This window comes from Hemiscyllium ocellatum, chromosome 14 (assembly GCF_020745735.1).
Source record: "Hemiscyllium ocellatum isolate sHemOce1 chromosome 14, sHemOce1.pat.X.cur, whole genome shotgun sequence".
Classification (NCBI taxonomy): domain Eukaryota; kingdom Metazoa; phylum Chordata; class Chondrichthyes; order Orectolobiformes; family Hemiscylliidae; genus Hemiscyllium; species Hemiscyllium ocellatum.
The window spans coordinates 40,515,122-40,538,047 of record NC_083414.1 but is presented as its reverse complement, the minus strand read 5'-3'; the positions used below and the strand labels follow the sequence as shown (position 1 = coordinate 40,538,047).

General features: G+C 39.9%; 1 protein-coding gene across 1 annotated transcript in view; it reads right to left on the bottom strand.

Moving 5' to 3' along the window:
• Window positions 1-13,144, bottom strand: part of nampt2 (nicotinamide phosphoribosyltransferase 2) — a 53,405-nt gene extending 40,261 nt beyond the window's left edge. Inside the window, 5 exon segments of the mRNA XM_060835858.1 lie at window positions 2,884-3,039; window positions 3,652-3,682; window positions 3,685-3,778; window positions 5,441-5,544; window positions 13,072-13,144. Of these exon segments, the coding sequence (XP_060691841.1) occupies window positions 2,884-3,039; window positions 3,652-3,682; window positions 3,685-3,778; window positions 5,441-5,544; window positions 13,072-13,144 (458 nt within the window).
• Window positions 13,145-22,926: the final 9,782 nt, after the last annotated feature.

Below are 22,926 nucleotides of genomic sequence, written 5' to 3'. Positions count from 1 at the left end.
GGGAACAGTCACTGTGTATACATTAGACTGAGATAGAAAGATTCTTCATCAGTGGGGGAAATCAAGGGTTAGAGGGAAAATACAGGGAAGTGGTCACGAGGAATGTCAGATCAGCAATGTTCCTTTTGAATGGTGAACCAGGCTCAAGAGGCCAAACAGCCTACTCCTGTCCATATATCTCATGGTCTTATGAAATTTCTATGTTTCTTAATTCTAAGCAAGTAGATTCATAGCTGAACTGCTGTACCAATACTATCACCCATCTCCTTTCTCTCTTGCCCCGTCTTCCCAAAACACTTTGTATCCAGGAGTATGTAGTACCAGGCCTGTGGAAACTAGATCCAAATATCACTACAAACTTCAACAGACACACAGACCCAGCATTTGTCAACCAGAAAATAATGTTCACTTTGATTAACCAATGTTTCAGCCTAAGCAAAATTCTTGGGAAAAAAGTGAAAACCAGTTTCCCCAAGGTTGAAACACAATTCAGAGCTTCTGTTTCGTAATCTACAATCTTGGAAGAGCATTTTCTCTAACATCTTGTCTGAATCATGTTGATTTATAGATAGTCACTTGGTTTGATTAGATCTATAGGAACTATCCATTAATACAGGCATAGACTCACAAGAAGCGTTTAGCAGAAAATCAACTCCATCAAAAATTTAACATAAATCAATATAATCAAATATTGAGATGAAAAGCTGCTTCTTTGATTGATAATTTTGAAAGGTAGTTCAAGCAAGGAATGTATATTACGACAAGGGTAATTTTAGGATAATAAGGTTTAAAAATTCAAGCTACAGCTGGTTGATATGCCAAGTTTTGACTGAATCCTTGATTCAAAAAAATGCATGCATCTAATTCCTGTATAAGGTCTGAGATTTTCACCTTGGATAGGTCATTCTGTCCACAAGATCGAACTTCTGAGAGTATTTGCACTGATTGCAATTTTTAATTATATTTAAATTCAACTGACAAAATTAATTTACTTAAGAAAAGCCAAATAAGCTGACAGCTACTTCACAAAAAGGATTTTTTTTACTCCATGCTTTAGGACTCTCAACAGAGGTCAAAAATGGAAGAAATATGATCCAAGAGTTGAAATCCAACTCATGTCATTACATTCGGAAGAAAACTACTTTAACAAATGTTACAATTTACAGTGAGCAAAGGGAAGTTAACCCATTTTAGCCAGAGTACATGCAATATAGAAATACAGAAAATAGGAGCAGGAGTAGGCCATTCGGTCATTTGCACTTGCTCTGCCATTCAATACAATCATGGCTGGTCATCCATCTTTGGTCTCAACTGCTTTCTGTTGCAGAGAATTCCACCACTCACTGGATGATGAAATTTCTCCTCAGCTCAGCCTTAAACGACATATCCCATATCCTCATATTGTCCCTAATTCTGATCTCCTCGATCATCGGGAAATCCTTCTAATCTTTACTCTATATTGTCCTGTTAGAAATTTATAGATTTCGATGAGAACACTGTCATTCTTCTAAAATCCAAAGAGTATAGTCCTAACTGATCTAGTATCACTGCATGCATAAGCTTTACCATTCCAGGAATCAGTTTGGTAAATCTTCGTTGCTCTTCCTCCATAAGCAGAACATTCTCAGAAAAGAAGGCCAAAACTGCACACAGTATTCCAGGGTATCGTCTCATCAAACTTCTGCACAATTTCAGCAAGACATCACTGTTCCCTATGAAGGCAAACATACCATTTGCCTTCTTCACCACCTGTTGCATCTGTATCCTTACCTTTAGTGACTTGTGTACATGAACAACTAGCTTTCATTGCACCTCTCTCCCTTTCCCAACATATCACCATTAAGATAATAATCTGGCTTGCTGTTTTCACTATCACTTTAATGCACATCATAGTTCTATTGCCATGTATTTTCCCACTCATTCAACTTGCCTAGGTCACACTGAAGAACTTCCAATGAGAGAATTTTCCTTTGTCTGCATCCAGCCAGCCATTATCAAGATGATTGGGTGCATTTTGGTAAATGACTTTATCTGATTGTTCTTGAGTAATTTACAATATATCACAAATCCGATCAACTTACTCCAAAATATTTTTTGTTTTGATAACCAGCAAGTCTTGGTTTCCAAATGCATTGAATGCAAATCAAGGGAAAATTGCCCCTCATTTCTAAGCAAAACATTATCATTCATTGTAACTTTCTATATTACACGCTAAATTTCTACACTACAGAAGCAAATCCTTTGACTCATGCCAATCAATACAAAATAAACTATTAGATGAACTATAGTGTGACACATTTGGGTAGCAGCCCCAATTCCTTTACATAGAAAAACATGAAAAAGGTGAAAACCAATTAATTTGAACAAATGATCCAAATAAAACAGCTCAGTGGTTAGCAATGCTGCCTCACAGTGCCAGGGACCTGGGTTCGATTCCAGCCTCGGGTGATTCTCAGTGTGGAGTTTGCTCCCCATGTTTGTGTCAGCTTCCTCCTCCAATCCAAAGATGTGCAGGTTAGGTGAATTGGCCATGCTAAATTGCCCATAGTGTTCAGGGATGTGAAACTTGTTTGCATTAGTCAGGGGAAATGTAAAGTAATAGTGTAGGTGAATGTATCTGGGTGAGACACACTTCAGAGAGTTGGTGTGGACTTGTCAGGCCAAATGGCCTGTTTTCACTGTAGGGATTTCATGATTCTACAATGACTTATTAAATCCTGTCGCATTGCATTGAAAGATCTCTGAATTCACTTTACTATAGTTACTGCTCAAACATCATTGCAATCACATGCGTTAGGTTGGTTCATTGTTCATCTCAAATGAAAATAACTTTAGTGAAAGACAACTGCGTCTAATGTTTAAATGGAATGTTAAAAAAAGTACATCCTAAGAAGAGCGTCCTTTTTACCAAAGTCATATAATTTGGACTCCAGACTATCCAGACTTCCTGATGTTTTATGTAAATACAGAGCTAGACTCTTAAATTCTCTGGATATGGTAGCAACAGTGATAGGAAACCAGACCGTGAATAAGAATAGTCTGTTGAGAAAAAGTATTTAGATTTATTTCTGCTTGATGATTAATACTGAAAAACCCTCAGTCATAATGAAGACTGTTCAGTTCATTTTAATTCACAGAGTCTCAGTTTGAATTTCATTACTGGTTTAAGAGTTAGTGTCGTTAAATATTCAGCAAGTTTTCAATGTATCTGAAGTGCACAGAATATGGTGATTGAACATAGATCGAGTCATTATTGCACCAGTCCTTACAGCCTGACATTATAAATGCGAGTGGGATAAGAATAGCCATTGGATTCCAACCTATCTTACCATTCGTGCTTTCAAATTACAGTATGTTTACAAGAGGCTAAAGTCATTCAGGTCATTTTAATGGCCTGAACAGTGTGAAGAGGAGCAAATTTGCCACTTTTAAAATTGATCTCGAGTCATCATTAACATTTCTAACTTAGCCTGCTGCCTCTGCCTCCCCAGTGTGGCATGAGGATGAGGATGAGGATGAGGGTGAGGATGAGGGTGAGGATGAGTACCAAACTTGGAACAAACACTTACTTCCATTATACTAACCTCCTAACCCAAAGAATTCTGAAAGGATCAGGTATTGAGGTTGAATAAGAAGCAGGAAAAACAAATGTCAATGTACTTTGTCAACCAAAACATTTCAGATCTGTATTCTCCACTGTAAAAAGAAACTTTCCACAAAGAATGATGCTTCCTTCAGGAATGGCTTTAATACGGTCAGGTAACTGTCCATTGTGTTTCTGAAGTAAAATAGGATTTCAATTTACAATCAGATAATGCTACAATTAAAGAGAATCATATTGTATTTCATTGAATATGCCAGCTGTACAATGTCTACTTCACTTAACAGGTAGTGCATGAATGCACTGTGGAAACAAATTTTAAGCTATCAGTTCAGATTCAGGGAGGTCAGGATTTAAAAAGATAAATCAATCTAAATTTGATTTGCACTGAGTTTCTCAGATTTTTGTAGATTTTAGTAAACATTTTTTTTAATCACTGAAAGTTCTCACCTCACTTACATGCAGTGTTTATGGAAGCCATTATGCTGCTATAGATCAATATGCTCCAACAAATGGGTTTCTGTTTCTCAAACAAGTCCCAAGACTTCACTGAATGTGGTAATCATTAACTCTAACAATGTAACTCTGACAAAGTTTTTTTTAAAAATCAGTATAAATTCTGGATTAAAGGAATAATACAGGGACAGTACTTGGTACTGAGAAAGATTATTAAAATCCCAAAACAACAATCCTCTGTTTCATAAATTTAACATGGTCACATCAAATTCAAACTGAAAGAACTGCAGATGCTGGAAATCAGAAACAGAAAACAGGTGGGGGTGGGAGAGGGTAAGGAGTAGACGATAGGTGGAAATACAGCCCACAGAGAGAGACGTGATTTGCCGGTGTTGGACTAGGATGTACAAAGTTAAAAATCACACAACACCAGGTTATAGTCCAACAGGTTTAATTGGAAGCACGCTAGCTTTCGGAGTGACGCTCCTTCATCAGGTGATTGTGGAGGGCTCGATCGTAACACAGAATTTATAGCAAAAATTTGCAGTGTGATGCAACTGAAATCACTTTTTTCATGTGTAAATCACAAAACCCTACATATTGTCTAGCTATCACCATTGTTCACAGCTAACCCGAGAATGCAACTTAAAAAAAAGGGTTTGTGATATACACTAAAAGAAGTGAAACTTTCACTGTATTCTAACAGATGAAAGGTTTAACAGACAATCAATTTTTCAATGTATAATTTCAGTTACATCACACTGCAAATTTTTGCTATAAATTCTGTGTTATGATCGAGCCCTCCACTATCACCTGATGAAGGAGCGTCGCTCCGAAAGCTAGTGTGCTTCCAATTAAACCTGTTGGACTATAACCTGGTGTTGTGTGATTTTTAACTGTGTACACAGAGAGAGAAGAACAGTTGGACAGACAAAGGAGTGGATAACAATTAGGCTAGGAATCAGAAACAACGACAGAAATTGCTGGAGAAGCTCAGCAGATCTGGAAGCATTTGTGGAGAGAAACTCTTCTTCCAGCTTCTATGTAAAAAAAATCATTTTCTGAGCTATCTTCAGTTCTGAGGAAGGGCCACTGGACCTGAAGCGTTAACTCTGATTTCTCTATACAGATGCTGCAAAACCTGCTGAGATTTTCCAGCAACTTTGTTTTGCACATCAAGTTCAAGGTGCACACACACTGATTAGTGCTGAAGCATGAAATCATATTCCTCAAATTTACATCCAGGATTTACAATTTTACTGTGAAACTAACACAACACAATAATGGGAAAGATGCATTCTGTATCCTGAAAAGGATGTATTTGTAAGATTGATAAGATCACTCACCCATTCTAATATTTTTTGTAAAGGAATAATTTTTTACATTTTTAATGTATCACCATCCTTCCTCATGAAAGACAGATTGCTTGGAATGAAGCTCATAGATTTGTTTGGTTTGTTGAATCTTTTCTTCTGTTATGACTGAACCTGTATAAGCTTTATTAACAAGAACATTTGCTATTATATCAGGGTAAGATCCGAAAGGGAGAAGGTTCTCTAAGAGATAGATACCCTCAATATGGATTAGAAAATTCACTGAATGCCAAAAATAATTCATAAGACAGGACACGTAGTCACAGGGGGCTTAATAGAAATTGAGCTTTTCATTAATCAATTATTAAAAATCTAAATAGAAACTTCTCCATTTCAGCAAAAGAAAAATTATTACTATAATATACTCAGTAGTGTAAGCTGCAATCCACTTCAATTGTATTGCTGTGTAATAGTTCATTCCATATATGTAAAAGTAACAACAAGAGGGGTTGTAGGAAGAATAATAAATCTCCTTTACCCTCCCAAATCCCTGGAGCTGTTTTGTTACAATTGCAAATGGAGATTAGGCTGTAACAGCCATAGGATTTCAGAAGATCATGACATTAAGCTATTGACGCTGATAGGAAATAGATTAGTCATTGGGACAGAGACAAGCTGTGACTGCAACTTATAGATGAAACACAAATAACTGCATCATAAATCACCGCAAAGTCTTCTCGGGATGGGAGAATGGCAGTGGAAAAACAAAACTTAAAGTCGGGAAACAATTTTTGCAATGTCAGCAAACAACACGTGGCAAAATAAAAACACAAAGTGCAGGGAATTCTCAACAGGTTATGCGGCACCCTTAGAGAAAAAAAGAGAGTTAACAGCTGGAATTTAATCCAGCCTATCATAATGGGAAACATGACGGATGGGTCCAGTTAATCCTGAGGGAAGGCACACTTCTGTTGCCGAGCAGCAGGAAAATCTCTTGCAATTAAACTGGACGTGGGAATGGGGTAAAAACAATGACTGCAGATGCTGGAAACCAGATTCTGGATCAGTGGTGCTGGAAGAGCACAGCAGTTCAGGCAGCATCCAACGAGCAGCGAAATCGACGTTTCGGGCAAAAGCCCTTCATCAGGAATAAAGGGCAGTGAGCTGGAAGCATGGAGAGATAAGCTAGAGGAAGGTGGGGGTGGGGAGAAAGTAGCATAGACTGCAATGGGTGAGTGGGGGAGGAGATGAAGGTGATAGGTCAGGGAGGAGAGGGTGGAGTGGACAGGTGGAAAAGGAGCTAGGCAGGTCGGACAAGTCTGGACAAGTCATGGGGACAGTGCTGAGCTGGAAGTTTGAAACTAGGATGAGGTGGGGGAAGGGAAAATGAGGAAGCTGTTGAAGTCCACATTGATGCCCTGGGGTTGAAGTGTTCCGAGGCGGAAGATGAGGCGTTCTTCCTCCAGGCATCTGGTGGTGAGGGAGCGGCGGTGAAGGAGGCCCAGGACCTCCATGTCCTCGGCAGAGTGGGAGGGGGAGTTGAAATGTTGGGCCAAGGGGCGGTGTGGTTGATTGGTGCGGGTGTCTCGGAGATGTTCCCTAAAGCGCTCTGCTAGGAGGCGCCCAGTCTCCTCAATGTATTGGGAATGGGCCAAGGTGAGAAATTAGTCTATTCTAGTGGAATGTCATTTTGGTACATTAGTGACATGACTTAGCCCTGAACCAATCGGAATTTATGATGGCTCAGGAAGAACGTCTGAGCGACAGAGCCTCCAATTCCTCAGTGAAGTCAGCCAGGTAAAAAGGATTGTATTTGCCTGTGGCTGCCTTAAAGGGAGGAGTGGGGATCCCCTTTCCATGATAAATGTTGTCTGATTGAGGGACTTGACATTGGGAAGGGGGTAGCTACAGAGTCACCCATGTTCCTTTGCCTCTGAGCTCTCATCTCCAACCTTTTCACCCCAGTGATCCCTTCCCCAAGACCAACATTCTGCCCCCAGTCACCCGAGTTTAAGGATCCTGTGGCAATCCCTGGTGACGCTCCCAGTGGCAATGTAGGCAATGGAGAGGTGTCGACCCCAGGGTGGCCAGTAACCCTCAGGGATGGGATCTCAGCTTTAAGACCATAAGACAGAGGAGTGGAAGTAAGGCTATTCGGCCCATCGAGTCCACTCCGCCATTTAATCATGGCTGATGGGCATTTCAACTCCACTTACCCGGATTCTTCCCATAGCCCTTAATTCCTTATGATATCAAGAACTTATCAATCTCTGCCTTGAAGACATTTAGCGTCCCGGCCTCCACTGCACTCTGCGGCAATGAATTCCACAGGCCCACCACTCTCTGGCTGAAAAAATGTTTCCACATTTCTGTTCTGAATTGACCCCCTCTAATTTTAAGGCTGCGCCCACGGGTCCTAGTCTCCCCGACTAATGGAAACAATTTCTTAGCGTCCACCCTTTCCAAGCCATGTATTATCTTAGAAGTTTCTATTAGATCTCCCCTTAACCTTCTAAACTCCAATGAGTACAATCCCAGGATCCTCAGCCATTCCTCGTATCTTAGACCTAATATTCCAGGGATCATCCGTGTGAATCTCACTGGACACGCTCCAGTGCCTGTATGTCCTTCCTGAGGTGTGGAGACCAAAACTAGACACAGTACTCCAAATGGGGCCTAACCAGAGCTTTATAAAGTCTCAGCAGCACATCTCTGCTTTTATGTTCCAACCCTCTTGAGATAAGAGACAACATTGCATTCGCTTTCTTAATCATGGATTCAACTTGCATGGTTACCTTTAGAGAATCCTCGACTAGCACTCCCAGACCCTTTGTACTTTGGCTTTATGAACTTTCTCACCGTTTAGAAAGTAGTCTATGCTTGTATTCTTTTTTCCAAAGTGCAAGACCTCGCATTTGCTCACATTGAACTTCATCAGCCATTTCCTGGACCACTCTCCCAAACTGCCTAGATCCTTCTGCAGCCTCCCCACTTCCTCAGCACTACCTGCCTGTCCACCTATCTTCGTATCATCGCTAAACTTCGCTAGAATGCCCCCAGTCCCTTCATCCAGATCATTAAAATATAACGTGAACAGCTGCGGCCCCAACACTGAACCCTGCGGGACATCGCTTGTCACCGGCTGCCATTCCGAAAAAGAACCTCTTATCACAACTCCCTGCCTTCTGTCAGACAGCCAATCCTCAATTCATGCCAATAGCTCACCTCGAACACCATGGGCCCTCACCTTGCTCAGCAGCCTCCCGTGTGTCACCTTATCAAAGGCCTTTGGAAGTCTAGATAGACCACATCGACTGGGTTTCCCTGGTCTAATCTACTTGTCACCTCTTCAAAGAATTCTAACAGGTTTGTCAGGCACGACCTCCCCTTACTAAATCCATGTTGACTTGTTCTAATCCAATCCTGCTCTTCCAAGAATTTAGAAACCTCATCCTTAACGATAGATTCTAGAATTTTACCAACAACTGAGGTTAGGCTAATTGACCTATAATTTTCCATCTTTTCTCTTGATCCTTTCTTGAACAATGGGGTTACAACAGCATTCTTCCAATCATCCAGGACTTTCCCTGACTCTAGTGACTTTTGAAAGATCTCAACCAACTCCTCCGCTATTTCCTCAGCCACCTCCCTCAGAACACTAGGATGTAGCCCATTGGGGCCAGGAGATTTGTCAATTTTAAGACCTTTTAGCTTTTCTAGCACTATCTCTTTTGTAATGGCAACCATACTCAACTAAGCCCCCTGACTCCCTTTAATTGTTGGGAAATTACTCATGTTGTCCACTGTGAAGACTGACGCAAAGTACTTATTAAGTTCTCCAGCTATTTCCTTATCTCCCATCACTAGGCTTCCAGCATCAGTTTGAAGTGGCCCAATGTCTACTTTTGCCTGTCATTTGTTTCTTATGTATTGGAAGAAACTTTTACTATCATTTCTAATATTACTGGCAAGGCTATCTTCATATTTCATCCTCTCCTTCCTTATTTCTCTCTTTGTTATCCTCTGTTTGTTTTTGTAGCCTTCCCAATCTTCTGATTTCCCAGTGCTCTTAGCCATTTTATAGGATCTCTCTTTTTCTTTGATACATTTCCTGACTTCCTTTGTCAGCCAGGGCTGTCTAATCCCTCCCCGGATATCTTTCTTTTCTTGGGGATGAACTTTTGTACTGTGTCCTCAATTATACCCACAAACTCCTGCCATTTTTGCTCTACTGTCTTCCCTGCTAGGCTCTGCTTCCATTCGATTTTTGTCAGTTCCTCTCTCATGCCCTCATAATTACCTTTGTTTAACTGTAACACCATTACATTCGATTTTGCCTTCTCTCTTTCAAACTGCAGACTGAACTCTACCATATTATGATCGCTGCTTCCTAAGTGTTCCCTTACTTTAAGATCTTTTATAAAGTCTGGTTCATTACATAGCACTAGGTCCAAAATAGCCTGCTCCCTTGTAGACTCCATGACAAGCTGTTCCAAAAAGCCATCCTGTAAGCATTCCAAGAATTCCCTTTCTTTGGATCCACTGGCAACATTATTTACCCAGTCCACCTGCATATTGAAGTCCCCCATGATCACTGTGACCTTGCCTTTCTATTTCCCAGTACATGTTGCGCCCCTGGTCCTGACCACTGTTAGGAGGTCTGTACATAACTCCCATTATGTTTTTTTTTTGCCTTTGTGGTTCCTCAATTCCACCCACACAGACTCCACATCATCCGGCGTTATGTCATTCAGTGCCATAGATTTAATTTTGTTCTTAACTAACAAGGCCACCCCGCCCCCTCTGCCCACCTCCCTGTCTTTTCGATAAGTTGTAAATCCTTGGATGTTTAACTGCCAGTTCTGAACCCCCTGCAACCATGTCTCTGTGATGCCTACCACCTCATAAGCATTCACGATGATCTGTGCCGTTAGTTCATCTACTTTGTTATGAATGCTACGAGCATTCAGGCAAAGTGCCTTAATGCTAACATTCTTATCATTAGAGATATTGGAAATCATAAAATGTCCTAAGTTATCCTTCCTTTCTGTTTCATTCCTAATCTTCCTCACTTATTGGTGAAAACCATCATTTGAAATATCCAAATATTTAACAACCATTATAATAATCATTTTTTTCAGCTCCGCTTGGGAAGCACGCACATGTGAAAAATCTGACTCCACTGTTCTGTGACAGAGGGAACAGTAACTGTGGTAAGTACAGTCATTTTCCTGTCACCAGTATTTCAGAGATAACAAAAGTGTGGTTAGCACTGCTGCCTCACAGCACCTGAGACCCGGGTTCAATTCCCGACTCAGGCGACTGACTGTGTGGAGTTTGCACGTTCTCCCCTTGTCTGCGTGGGTTTCCTCCGGGTGCCCCGGTTTCCTCCCACAGTCCAAAGATGTGCGGGTCAGGTGAATTGGCCATGCTAAATTGCCCGTAGTGTTAGGTAAGGGGTAAATGTGGGGGTATAGGTGGGTTGCGCTTCGGCGGGTCGGTGTGGACTTGTTGGGCCGAAGGGCCTGTTTCCACACTGTAAGTAATCTAATCTAAAAGTCTTCCATTGGTCAAACTCTTTTTACTCAGCAGAACTCATTACCATTTCCTTCTTAAAGGAAAGGTGCAATTTAAGTAAATATAACGAGGAGGAGTTGGTCATTCAGGTATGTAGGGTTGCTCTGCCATTCAATAAGATCACAGTTCCACACTGTAGGGAATCTAATCTAAATAAACTAATCTGATTGGAACTTCAGATGTGCTCCTGTCTAATCCTGATAACCTTTCACCTCCTTGCTTAACAAGAATCTATCTATCTCTGGCATAAAAATATTCAAAGGTCCCACTTACACTACCTTTTCAAGAAGAGAGTACCAAAGTCTCAAGATCCAGAGAATTTTTGTTGTCTAATCTCTTTAAATAGATATCTTGATTCTTAAACAAGGATTCCTAGTTCTAGATTCTCCTATAAGAGGAAATGTCATCTGCACATCTACCCTGGCAAGATCCCCCAGAAACTTTTTGTTTCAATTAAGTTGCCTCTTACACTTTTAAACTCCAGCAGATACAAGCCTAACCTGTTCACCTTTCCTCATAAGACAACCCCCTAATTCTAGGTATTCATCTAACAAATCTTCTATAAATTACTTTCATTTACACATTTACATCCTTCCTTAAAATAAGGTGACCAATTCTGTATATAGTACTCCAAATGTATTCTCAACAGTACCCCACATAAATGAAACATACTGCTTCTATTTTTGTATTCAATCCTGTGTGCAATAAAAGTTAACTTTCCATTTCCTAATTACTTGCTGTACCTTCTTACTAACCTTTTGTGTTTCATGGATTAGGACATCCAAATCTCTATGCATTTCAAAGCTTTGCAATCTCATCTTTAGACAATACAGGTCATTCTGCTGTAACATGCATTTCATTAACACAAATTCGCTATAACACGATCGATGATTTGGGGACAGTTTCTAAAACACAGTTTTAAAGCATACATTGGTAATAATGCTATTCAAGCTCCATTAATTTAAATAGTGCTGCTATTACTTGACACTTTTATATAACACGGGATTGCATGAGAACAGAACGACAGTGTTATAGCAGAACTGACTGTATGCTTTTCTTTATTCTTCCTGTTAAAATGGACAATTTCATATTTCCCACATGTACTCTATTTGCCACAACTTTGCTCACTCACTTAACTTAGCTATATATTTTCAAAACCTCAAGTCTTCTTCACAACTTACCTTTCTGTCATCAGCAAATTTGGTAACCACACTTCCAACCCTGTCAAGCCATTTATATAATTTTTAAACTGTTGAGGTCCCAGCACTGGTCCTTATGGCACATCACTCATTATATTCTGCTAACCTGAAAGAAAGACCTATTCATGCCAACTCCCTGCTTGCTAGCTAATCTCCTATCGATGCTAGTTTGCTATCTCCTACACCAAATCTTCTACTTTCTGCAATAACCTTTCATGTGGCACTTTATCAAATGCCTTCTGGAAAGCTACATACTGACAAACAACAAAGAACAGTGCAGCACAGAAACAGGTCCTTCACATGACACTTTCTAAATTAAAAACCTTTAGCCTCCACATGCTCGTATACCTCAATTCCTTGCCTATTCATTTATCTGTCATTATGCCTCCTAATCTAAATCATCAAGAACATCTGCTACTGAACACTTGGGCCTCTCACATGGAAGCTACATGGGGGTCCCATCAATTCTCCAACCATTGGTTGGGACTGACATCAAAAACATTAAGCTCTGCTAACATTCAGATCTGCGATCTTTCATCAAAGCTCAGACATGAAATGTTCATCTTCTTTCTTTCTCCATGAATGTGTGTGTCCAGAATTTTGTCTTTGTTTCAGATTTCCAGAACTTGCAGTTTTTTTTGCTATTGCATGTTACAGAATCCTTGTATCACCCGGGGGTTTGAAGACAGCTCTTGTTAATATTACATATGGCCTTACAAAAACAATATAAAAGTATAGCTAAAAATCAAGGATAACTTTCAGTGAACTTGGGCTTGTCAAGGATGTGTTGGATTGCATCCTGCTTCCTAGCTGGCACATAACAAACAAAAGCTATAAGACCAGAAGTCATATTAAATTGTGATTGGTTGAGTCAAAGATTTTTGCTCTTGATATTTTTAAAATCCTTGGTCACCAAATATTTTACCTAATAGATATTTCTTCAGAATATTCTATAATCCAAAGAACACAATTTCTTTGAATTCTTTCCTTTTCAACATTCAAAACAGGAGCAGATTTTATCGGTGACCGGGTGAATACTGTTTGAGATGAGTAACCTGATGAACCAAAAAAAGTCTTCAGTACCTTTAGCCAATAATTTTAAATCCCAAAATAAAATTTTCCCACCTCAAAAAGAAACATAGGAGTGGCAGCACTGTCATCTCTCACAAGCTTTTTGAAGATCAAGTTATTACCACAGTGTGCAGAGGGAAAAAAAGAAAAACTACAAATAGGAACAACCGTCAGAGCAGAGAGCAGTGGAAAAGCACAGAGAGGGCATAAGTATGGGAGGACCAAAAGGGAAAAAGTGCTGTACTTGGATAGAAATGTAATATACCCAGGATGAGACAGACAATTAGGAAAGATCAACTATTTCAATTTTCTTCAAATATGAATCTATAATTTTCTTAATGTTATCTAACAGCTATTGTTGCTGGCTACAAACAATTTTTTTAAAAAAGCACAGGTGGACTCAATATTCATACAAAATTGTGGCACTTGTACAGGCTGGCAACTGTAAAAATCAAGGTAATATATTTATTTGAATGACCAAACAATTCCAGTCACTACTGTACTCAAAAGGGCGTCCTCCTGACAGCGGATTGCCCTTCAGTTTGAGGCACCAGAATCTTCCACAGTGGAAAGTGAAGACCAATAATGGTCAAGTCACTGACAACGAAACATCTAATTTCCCAGCTGCCCAACCTAACATCCAACGTTAAAGACAAGGCTGAGATGAATCTGATGGAAGTGCAGAGAGACTATTCCCACTCATAAAAGGATGAAGAACAAGAGGATGCAGATTTCAATAAAGGAAGGATAAGTGATGTGGGAAAACTTTTTTCACTCAGTGAATGGTTAGTGTCTGGAAGGTACTGCCTGCAAATGTGTGATGGAGGCAGGTCCCATCGAGGCATTCAAAGGGAATGAGATAGTTATTTGAAAAGGAAGAACGTTCAGGATTATGGGAAGAAGTCCGAAGAGTGGCATGAGATGAGAAGCTCATTTGAAGAGCTGTTGCGGTGTCATATTTCACTGAGGCAGTGTACTGGAAATCAGACCCCATTATTCCAGGAATCATCACAAAAATTAAACTTTTATCAAAGTACGCAAAAAATCCACAACTTAATTGTCAGATTGGATATAGACAGATGGAAAATATGGTCTAGGTTTCGGTATTTAACAAGAGTATTTCGGTATTTGCAGAGATGATCCTTTTGTTGTTCTGCAATCATCAAGCACTTCTCATTTCATTACAGCACACACAGAGTGTTACAACACGGTGGTGAACCCCTCTGTTAATTAAACCAAATACCCAGAAAAGCTCAACCCATCTTGTAATCTGTTAAAATATGAGTGATAGAGAACTCCCAAATTCCACTATTTAACAAAAATAACATCAATTTATTTTTAACTCTAAAAGTGAACATTAAACAACAATTCACAAGTCTAAGCCCCCCTTTTATTTAACTGCTTATTATCTGCCTCCAACTCTATAATGTTATGTTGTTCCAATAAGACATTAATTAAAATTACATGAACTCCATTTCAAACCACACAGGTGCTCTCATCTTCTGTGTCTTCCTTTTTCCAACCGAAGGTCTCCCTGGGTCACCTTCTTTCTTTTTATTGGGAGAATGTTACATATGAAATGGTAACTTTGATAGAAAATGATACCTAATTTCTTGGAGAGCAATATGTTAGCTCTCCATGCATTTCTGTCTCAATGGCACTTGCTCTCTGACCAATTTTCAAAATGCCCACATATTATACCCTGCAACATCAGATCATCTCAATAGACAATAGACAATAGGTGCAGAAGTAGGCCATTCTGCCCTTCGAGCCTGCACCACCATCAATATGATCATGGCTGATCATCCTTAATTAGTATCCTGTTCCTGCCTTATCTCCATAACCCTTGATTCCACTATCTTTGAGAGCTCAATCCAACTCTTTCTTAAATTAATCCAGAGACTGGGCCTCCACTGCCCTCTGGGGCACAGCATTCCACATAGCCACCACTCTCTGGGTGAAGAAGTTTCTCCTCATCTCTGTTCTAAATGGTCTACCCCGTATTTTTAAGTTGTGTTCTCTGGTTCGGCACTCACCCATCAGTGGAAACATGTTTTCTGCCTCTAGAATGTCCAATCCTTTAATAATCTTATGTGTCTCAATCAGATCCCCTCTCAGTCTTCTGAACTCAAGGGTATACAAGCCCAGTCACTCCAGTCTTTCAGTGTCAGGTAATTCCGCCATTCCAGGAATTGACCTCGTGAACCTACGCTGCACTCCCTCAATAGCCAGAATGTCTTTCCTCAAATTTGGAGACCAGAACTGCACACAATACTCCAGGTGCGGTCTCATCAGGGCCCTGTACAGCTGCAGAAGAACCTCTTTGCTTCTATACTCAATCCCTCTTGTTATGAAGGCCAGCATGCTATTAGCCTTCTTCACTACCTGCTGCACCTGCATGCTTACTTCATTGACTGGTGAACAAGAACACCCAGATCTCTTTGTACTGCCCCTTTACCTAACTTGATTCCATTTAGGTAGTAATCTGCCTTCCTGTTTTTGCCACCAAAGTGGATAACCATACATTTATCCACATTAAACTGCATCTGCCATGCATCTGACTACTCACCTAACCTGTCCAGGTCACCCTGAAATCTCCTAACATCCTCCTTACATTTCACCCTGCCACCCAGCTTAGTATCATCAGCAAATTTGCTAATGTTATTACTAATACCATCTTCTATATCATTAATATATATTGTAAAAAGCTGCAGTCCCAGCACTGATCCCTGTGGTAACCCACTGGTCACTGCCTGCCATTCCGAAATGGAGCCGTTTATCACTACTCTTTGTTTCCTGTCAGCCAACCAACTTTCAATCCAAGTTAGTACTTTGCCCCCAATACCATGCGCCCTAATTTTGCTCACTAACCTCCTATGTGGGACTTTATCAAAAGCTTTCTGAATGTCCAGGTATACTACATCTAATGGATCTCCCTCATCCATCTTCAGAGTTACATCCTCAAAAAATTCCAGAAGATTAGTCAAGCATGATTTGGTCTCATTGGTTCTATGTTGGCAAGACAATTAATTCAAACTCGAATGGGTTTTGGTATCCTGGGGTATAATTTAAATTGCTTGGTTAACATACACAAGTAAGTTCATAGTTCAGATCAGCATTGACTCTGTCTTAAAGGTACAGTACATCTTCAACTTCATAACATTTCTCCCCTTAAGAAAAGAATGTACCATCATAATGAAAAAATGGCTTCAATTTTTTTCCACTTCTTAATCCCATTACGATGAAATACATAGGTCATTATCTAAATTATATGTTCCAGATTAATTTCTGCACATATATATAACATTGGAATCTGTGAAATCTTATCTATATTTTCCTTTAAATCCATGACAGCACATATATTATCACATTTTTGCGACTCACAACATGTACAATTTGTGAATTAAGTTTGTAACTGAAGTCCACCAAAATTGTCTCATATTTTTGTCTTTTATTTTTTCTAAGAACGTAAGAAATTTGGTCAGTGTACACAACTGTTTCCAATACATTATTCATCACATAAACATTAACATGTTGTGAAGCCAGTACCAAATCCAATAATTATTTTTTGATGATAGAGTACTTTTTCTGGTGGGTGTTGAGTTTCTTTGAAAAGTAGCCGATTGGACATTCAATTCCATTATTGTCTACCTGTAGCAGTACGGCCCGAATTCCTACATTGCTAGCGTCAATTGCAGCTTTGAAGAGTTTCAAAAAGATTGCGGAAGCTAAAGCTGATGTGGTGGTTAACACTGCTTTTAAGTTGGTAAAAACAATGACTGCAGATGCTGGAAACCAGATTCTGGATCAGTGGTGCTGGAAGAGTACAGCAGTTCAGGCAACATCCAACGAGCAGCTTGAATGCTGCCTGAACTGCTGCGCTCTTCCAGCATTACTGATCCAGGAACTGCTTTTAAGTTCTCAAGTGCCTCCTGGTATTGTTCTGTCCACTGAAATTTTGTATTCTTCTTTCGTTAGTCTGTTACTGGTGCCACCATACTGCTGAAATTTGGAACGAATTTACAGTCATATAGTTATAGAGATGTACAGCATGGAAACAGACCCTTCAGTCCAACCCATTCATGCCGACCAGATATTCTAACCCAACCTAGTCCCACCTGCCAGCACCCAGCCCATATCCCTTCAAACCCTTCCTATTCATATACCCATCCAAATGCCTCTTAAATGTTGCAATTGTACCAGCCTCTACCACTTCCTCTGGCAGCTCATTCCATACACATACCACCCTCTGTGTGAAAAAGTTGCTCTTCAGTCTCTTTTATATCTTTCCCCTCTCACCCTAAACCTATGCCCTCTAGTTCTGGACTCCCCAACCCCAAGAAAAGGACATTGTCTACTTATCCTATCCAGGCCCCTCATAATTTTGTAAACCTCTATAAGGTCACCCCTCAGAGCCTGTTCAGCCTCTCCCTATAGCTCAAATCCTCCCCCTCTTATAACTCTTTTCTGAACCCTTTCAAGTTTCCCAACATCTTTCTGATAGGAAGGAGACCAGAATTGCACACAATATTCTAACAGTGGCCTAACCAATGTCCTGTAGAGGTGCAACATGACCTCCCAACTCCTGTACTCAATACTCTGACCAATAAAAGAAAGCACATCAAATGCCTTCTTCACTATCCTATTACCTGCGACTTGACTTTCAAGGAGCTATGAACCTGCATCCAAGGTCTCTTAGAATCCACTTAGTCCCAAAAATCGAAGCACTTCTTTCTTCAAGGATGGTCATGGAAATTCCATAATGGCTTTCGTTTTCACATTCCTTGGGGTCAAATTCCATGACCAATGTTATGTCCCAAGAACGTCACCTCTGCCTTAGTGAATTCTGTTTTATTTAAGTTTATTATCAGTTTTACTTCTCATGATCATTCAAACTGTATCATATGATCTTTCCATGACTCGCTAAAGGTCACTACATCACCAATATATTGCATAATTTGTTAATCCGGCCACAACTCTGTTCATGAGTCTTTGGAATGTAGCTGGTGTGTTCTTCATTCCAAAGGGCATCACTTTGAATTGATATAGCCCGTGTGGGGTTACAAATGCAGAAATTTCTTTTTCTTTCTCTGACAAAAGTACCTGCCAATAAACATGCAGTAAGTCCAACATTGTGATATAAGTGACTTGTCCAGCCTTCTCTACATAGTCCTCCAAACTTGGCATTGGATGTGTGACCAATTTTGTTATGGCGTTGACCTTCTGATAGTCCACACAAATCATTGAGTCCCATCCCATTTGGGAACTAACACAATCAGTGAACTCCACTCACTCTGACTCGATTTGGTGATATCTTCATTGAGCATCCCATCCACTTCCTTCTGGACCTGTGTGGGTTTGAGAAGATTAAGTCTATAGGAGTGTTGTTTATCAGAACAGAATGGACAATAGCATTAGTCCTCCCTATCTTATCACTGCATATGTCCCCATACAGCTGCAATAAACCTTTCAACTCAGGTCTTTGCTCCTGAGACAGATAACTCACTAACCATCCCACTCCTCAAGGATTACTCATTATTTAATGTATTTTGAGGCACATCAAACTCCACGACATCTGGATTTGATTCCTCACTCCACGGGGCAGTGACTAACACCTGTTTCTCCAGTTCCCTGTCTCCATTATAGTAACATTTAAACATATTCAGATGACATACCCAATGCAATTTTTTTCTATGTGGCATCTTTACCAGATAGCTTACCTGACTCAACTTTTTTCTCAATTTGATTGGGACCACTAAACCTGGCTTTGAAGGATCTCCTACCACTGGTAACAATACTAGTATGTCATCCCCATGGCAAAATATCAGAAATTTCGAGTTTTTATCTGCCATCTTCTTTATTCTATGCTGTAGCCTCTTCACTTGCTGTTTAGCTAACTCACCTACCTGATTTAATCTCTCTCTCACCTCCAATACATAATCCCCCCAAGTGTGAGATCTCCGACTTCAGTCCTATCATTTTTTTCTTTAATTAATTTCAAAGGCCATCTCAAACCATGCCTGGATGTTAACTCAAAGGGAGTAAACTCACTGGATTCACTTGGAGGATCTCTAATGGCAAACAGTGCAAATGGGATAATTTATTCAAATTATTTAGGTAATCCTGACAGTAAACACTTAACATGGTCTTCAGGGTCTGATGCCAACTTTCCAAAGCTCCCTGGGATTCACGATGGTACGCACTGGATTTAAATTGCTGTATGCCTAAGCTACCTATGACTCTACAGCCTAGCAGTAAAATTAGACCCTTGGTCTGACTGAATCTCTCTGGGTAGCCCATACCGTGTAAATAAAGCTCCCAACTTCTCCACACCGCTTTTTGCCTTAATACTCCAATGGAATTGCCTCTGGAAATCCGGTTGACACATCCATTATGGTTAGCAAGTATTGGTTCCCATTTTTAGTTTTAGGGAGAGGACCTACACAATCAATTATAACCTGTGTGAAAGGTTCTTCAAATGTGGGAATTGGCAACAAAGATACTGGTTTTATTACTACCTGATGCTTACCTTCCACTGGCATGTATGACATGTACAGCAAAACATAACCACATCCTTGTGCAGTCCAGGCCAATAGAAGTGCTTTCATACCTAAGCCAGAGTCTTCCTCACATCTAGATGACCTCCTACTGGTAATGAATGTGCTACCTGTTATATTTCCTGTCTGTACCCTACTGGCAACACAACCTGGTGCACTTCCGCCCATTTCTCCTCTGAACTAACCTGCTGTGGTCTCCATTTTCATCTTAGGATTCTATCTTTAAGCTAATACCTTTCAGAAATACATTCTGATTCCTTTTCTGAGTATGCATCAATTTATATATCTTTTATTATCTCATCTTTTTGTTGTAAGTCCATTAACCTTTCACTTCTGCCTGACCCTCTACCTGTTAAGCTTTCATCCACATGAATTCTTATCATCTTTGGAAGTGAGTTTTTAAACTCTTCCAGCAGAATAAACTCTCTTAGAGCCTCATAGGTCTTATATATTTTTAAGGCCCACACCCATCTATCAGAATGACTATGTTTAATTCTTTCAAATTCAACATAAGTCTGACCTGGTTCCTTCCTTATGTTTCTGAATTGCTGTCGATAGGCTTCTGGTACCAATTCATAAGCACTTAAAATAGCCTTTTTGACATCTGCATAATCTCTTGATCTCTCATCTGACTGCACTGCAAATACCTCACTAGCTCTGCCTACCAGCTTAGTCTGAACTAGCATTACCCACAAGTTCTCTGGCCAATTTCTGCCATGCCAATTTTTCAAATGAAATAAAGAAGGCTTCAACATCTTTCTCATCATAATGTGGCAATATTTTAACATATTTGTATACATCACTACCTTCTGTCTTCATCTCCATCCTATTAACTTAACTTTCCTGACTAATTCGCAATTTCTGAAGTTTAAATTCTCTCTCTCTTTCGCTTTCTTCTCTCTCACTTTGCTCAGCTAAGAATCTTCTCTAAGAACCTAAGAGCCTTTCTTTATCTTCTTACTCCTAGTTGCTTCAATTGCAATTTATGTTTTTCTAACTCTATGCATTTGTCTGTTTCCTTGATACACCTAAGTGTTTGACCAACTCCTTTACAATTTCAGCTTTACTTTGGTCCCTGGTTAAACCCAATTCTAACCTATTTGCTAATTCAAAAAGTAATTAGCTTTCTAAACTCTCTTGGCAAATTTGGGAAGCATCTTCAAACTCCAGAATATCTTTAGCTATCTTTAGAGCCATTTCCCCCCCTTTTAATTTAACCAACCACAAGTATCCGTAATTAAACAAATTTTCTACCTAAGTTTTGTTTAAAGACTAGGACACTAATCACCAAGTTTTTAAGTCTGCTGCGATCTTTCATAACCCCAAATCAATTCAAACCTTGTCCAATCTGTCCAGATCCCAGACCCAAGCCTCCAAAATGTTATGCCACAGTGGGGAACCCCTTTGTTAATTGACCCGAACACTCAGAAAAGCTCGCCCCATCTTGTAAACTGTTAAAATACAAGTAATACAGAACTCCCAAATTCCATTATTTAAAGAAAATAACATCAATTTATTGTTTTTACCCTAAAAATGAGCATTAAATGACAATTGGGAGAAAGTGACGTCTGCAGATGCTGGAGATCAGAATCAAGAGTGTGGTTCTGGAAAAGCATTGCAGGTCAGGCAGCATCCAAGGAGCAGGAGAATCAACATTTTGGTCATAGAATTCCTGATGATGGGCTTATGCCCAAAACGTTGATTCTCCTGTTCCTCGGATGCTGCCTGACTGGCTGTGCTTCTCCAGCACCACATTCTTGACGTTAAACAACTATTCACAATTCTAACCCCCCCCCCCCACCACTTCACTTGACTGCTTATTTTCTGCTTCCAGCTCTATAACAATATGCTGTTTCAATAAGACACTTACTAAAATTACATCAATTTAATTTTAAAACCACACAGCCGCTGTTATTGTCTGTGCCTTTTTTCTTCCCTGGGTTGCCTTATTTCTTCTTACTGTGAGAATGTTACATATGAAAAGGTATCTATGATAGGGAGGGATTCCTAATTTCTTGGAGAGCAAGATGTCCATATGCTTCTGTCTCAACAACAGTTGCTCTCTGATCAGTTTTCAAAATGCCTACATTTTATACCCCCCAACATCGGATCATCTCATTGGTTCAATGTTGACAAAACACTAAATTCAAACTCGATTGGGTTTTATCATCCTGGGGCATAATTTAAACTGCTTGGTTAAATTTGAGTTGTTGTCAAAAGAGTAAGCAAAACTCAGGTATCTGTTTCATGGCCAAATGTTACATATTTTCAAATTTCCAGTACACTCTGGGATTGCCATCGAGTCACATACACAGGCGCTTGTAAGCTCTCAATTCAGAACACTATTCAACCTCTCTTAATGGTACAGTATACGTCTTCAACTTTAGAACACAGGGCAAATGATTTACAAATCAAAAGGTCAACAACAGCTTATAACCACTGTGCTAGAAGATATTTGGACATCTTCAGGCTTCAGCTATATCCTTTTGTAGTGACACACATCACCTCCTCTTCCAGGGGTCAGAGTCTTTTGGCAACGTCATTCATACTCACAAGCTGTTCAGCTACCAGGAGCCAATCAGATAGTGCTGGCAGGCTAAAAACATTTGTCATGATTAACTAGTCACCATTCCACAAACCAATCAACTACTTCTTGTCAGCCAAATCTCACTTTGTGCACACCCTGGCCAGCCACCTGCAACCAGCTACCCCTTAACAGTTGAACAAACTTGTAGTGTAAACAACACGTATAATGAGTTTCAGAACTTCCTTTTAAACCATCCAGCAATCCCTCCCACAATCCATGGTTTTTGAATAGTCCTTTATGCTTTATCGTCCGTAACAAGAACACAGAGAAGCAAAAAAAATCTTAACAGCAGACTCAACGGGCAAAATGGCCTCCTTCTGTGCTATAATAATTCAGTCATTCTGTTAATTCCATGAGATTTATGTAGTCATTATTTTTTTCAACTACATTCACCACTGATCCTTATGTCTTAACACCTTTATTCAGCTATGCTGTTCACATCTATATCCATAAAATGGCTCTACATGTAAGCTCAAGTCTAGGATATGCAGAAAACAATAACTTGACCACAATTGGCTGACCCTAGTTTAAATTTTTTAGACAACCAGAAAAAGGCAGAAAAATA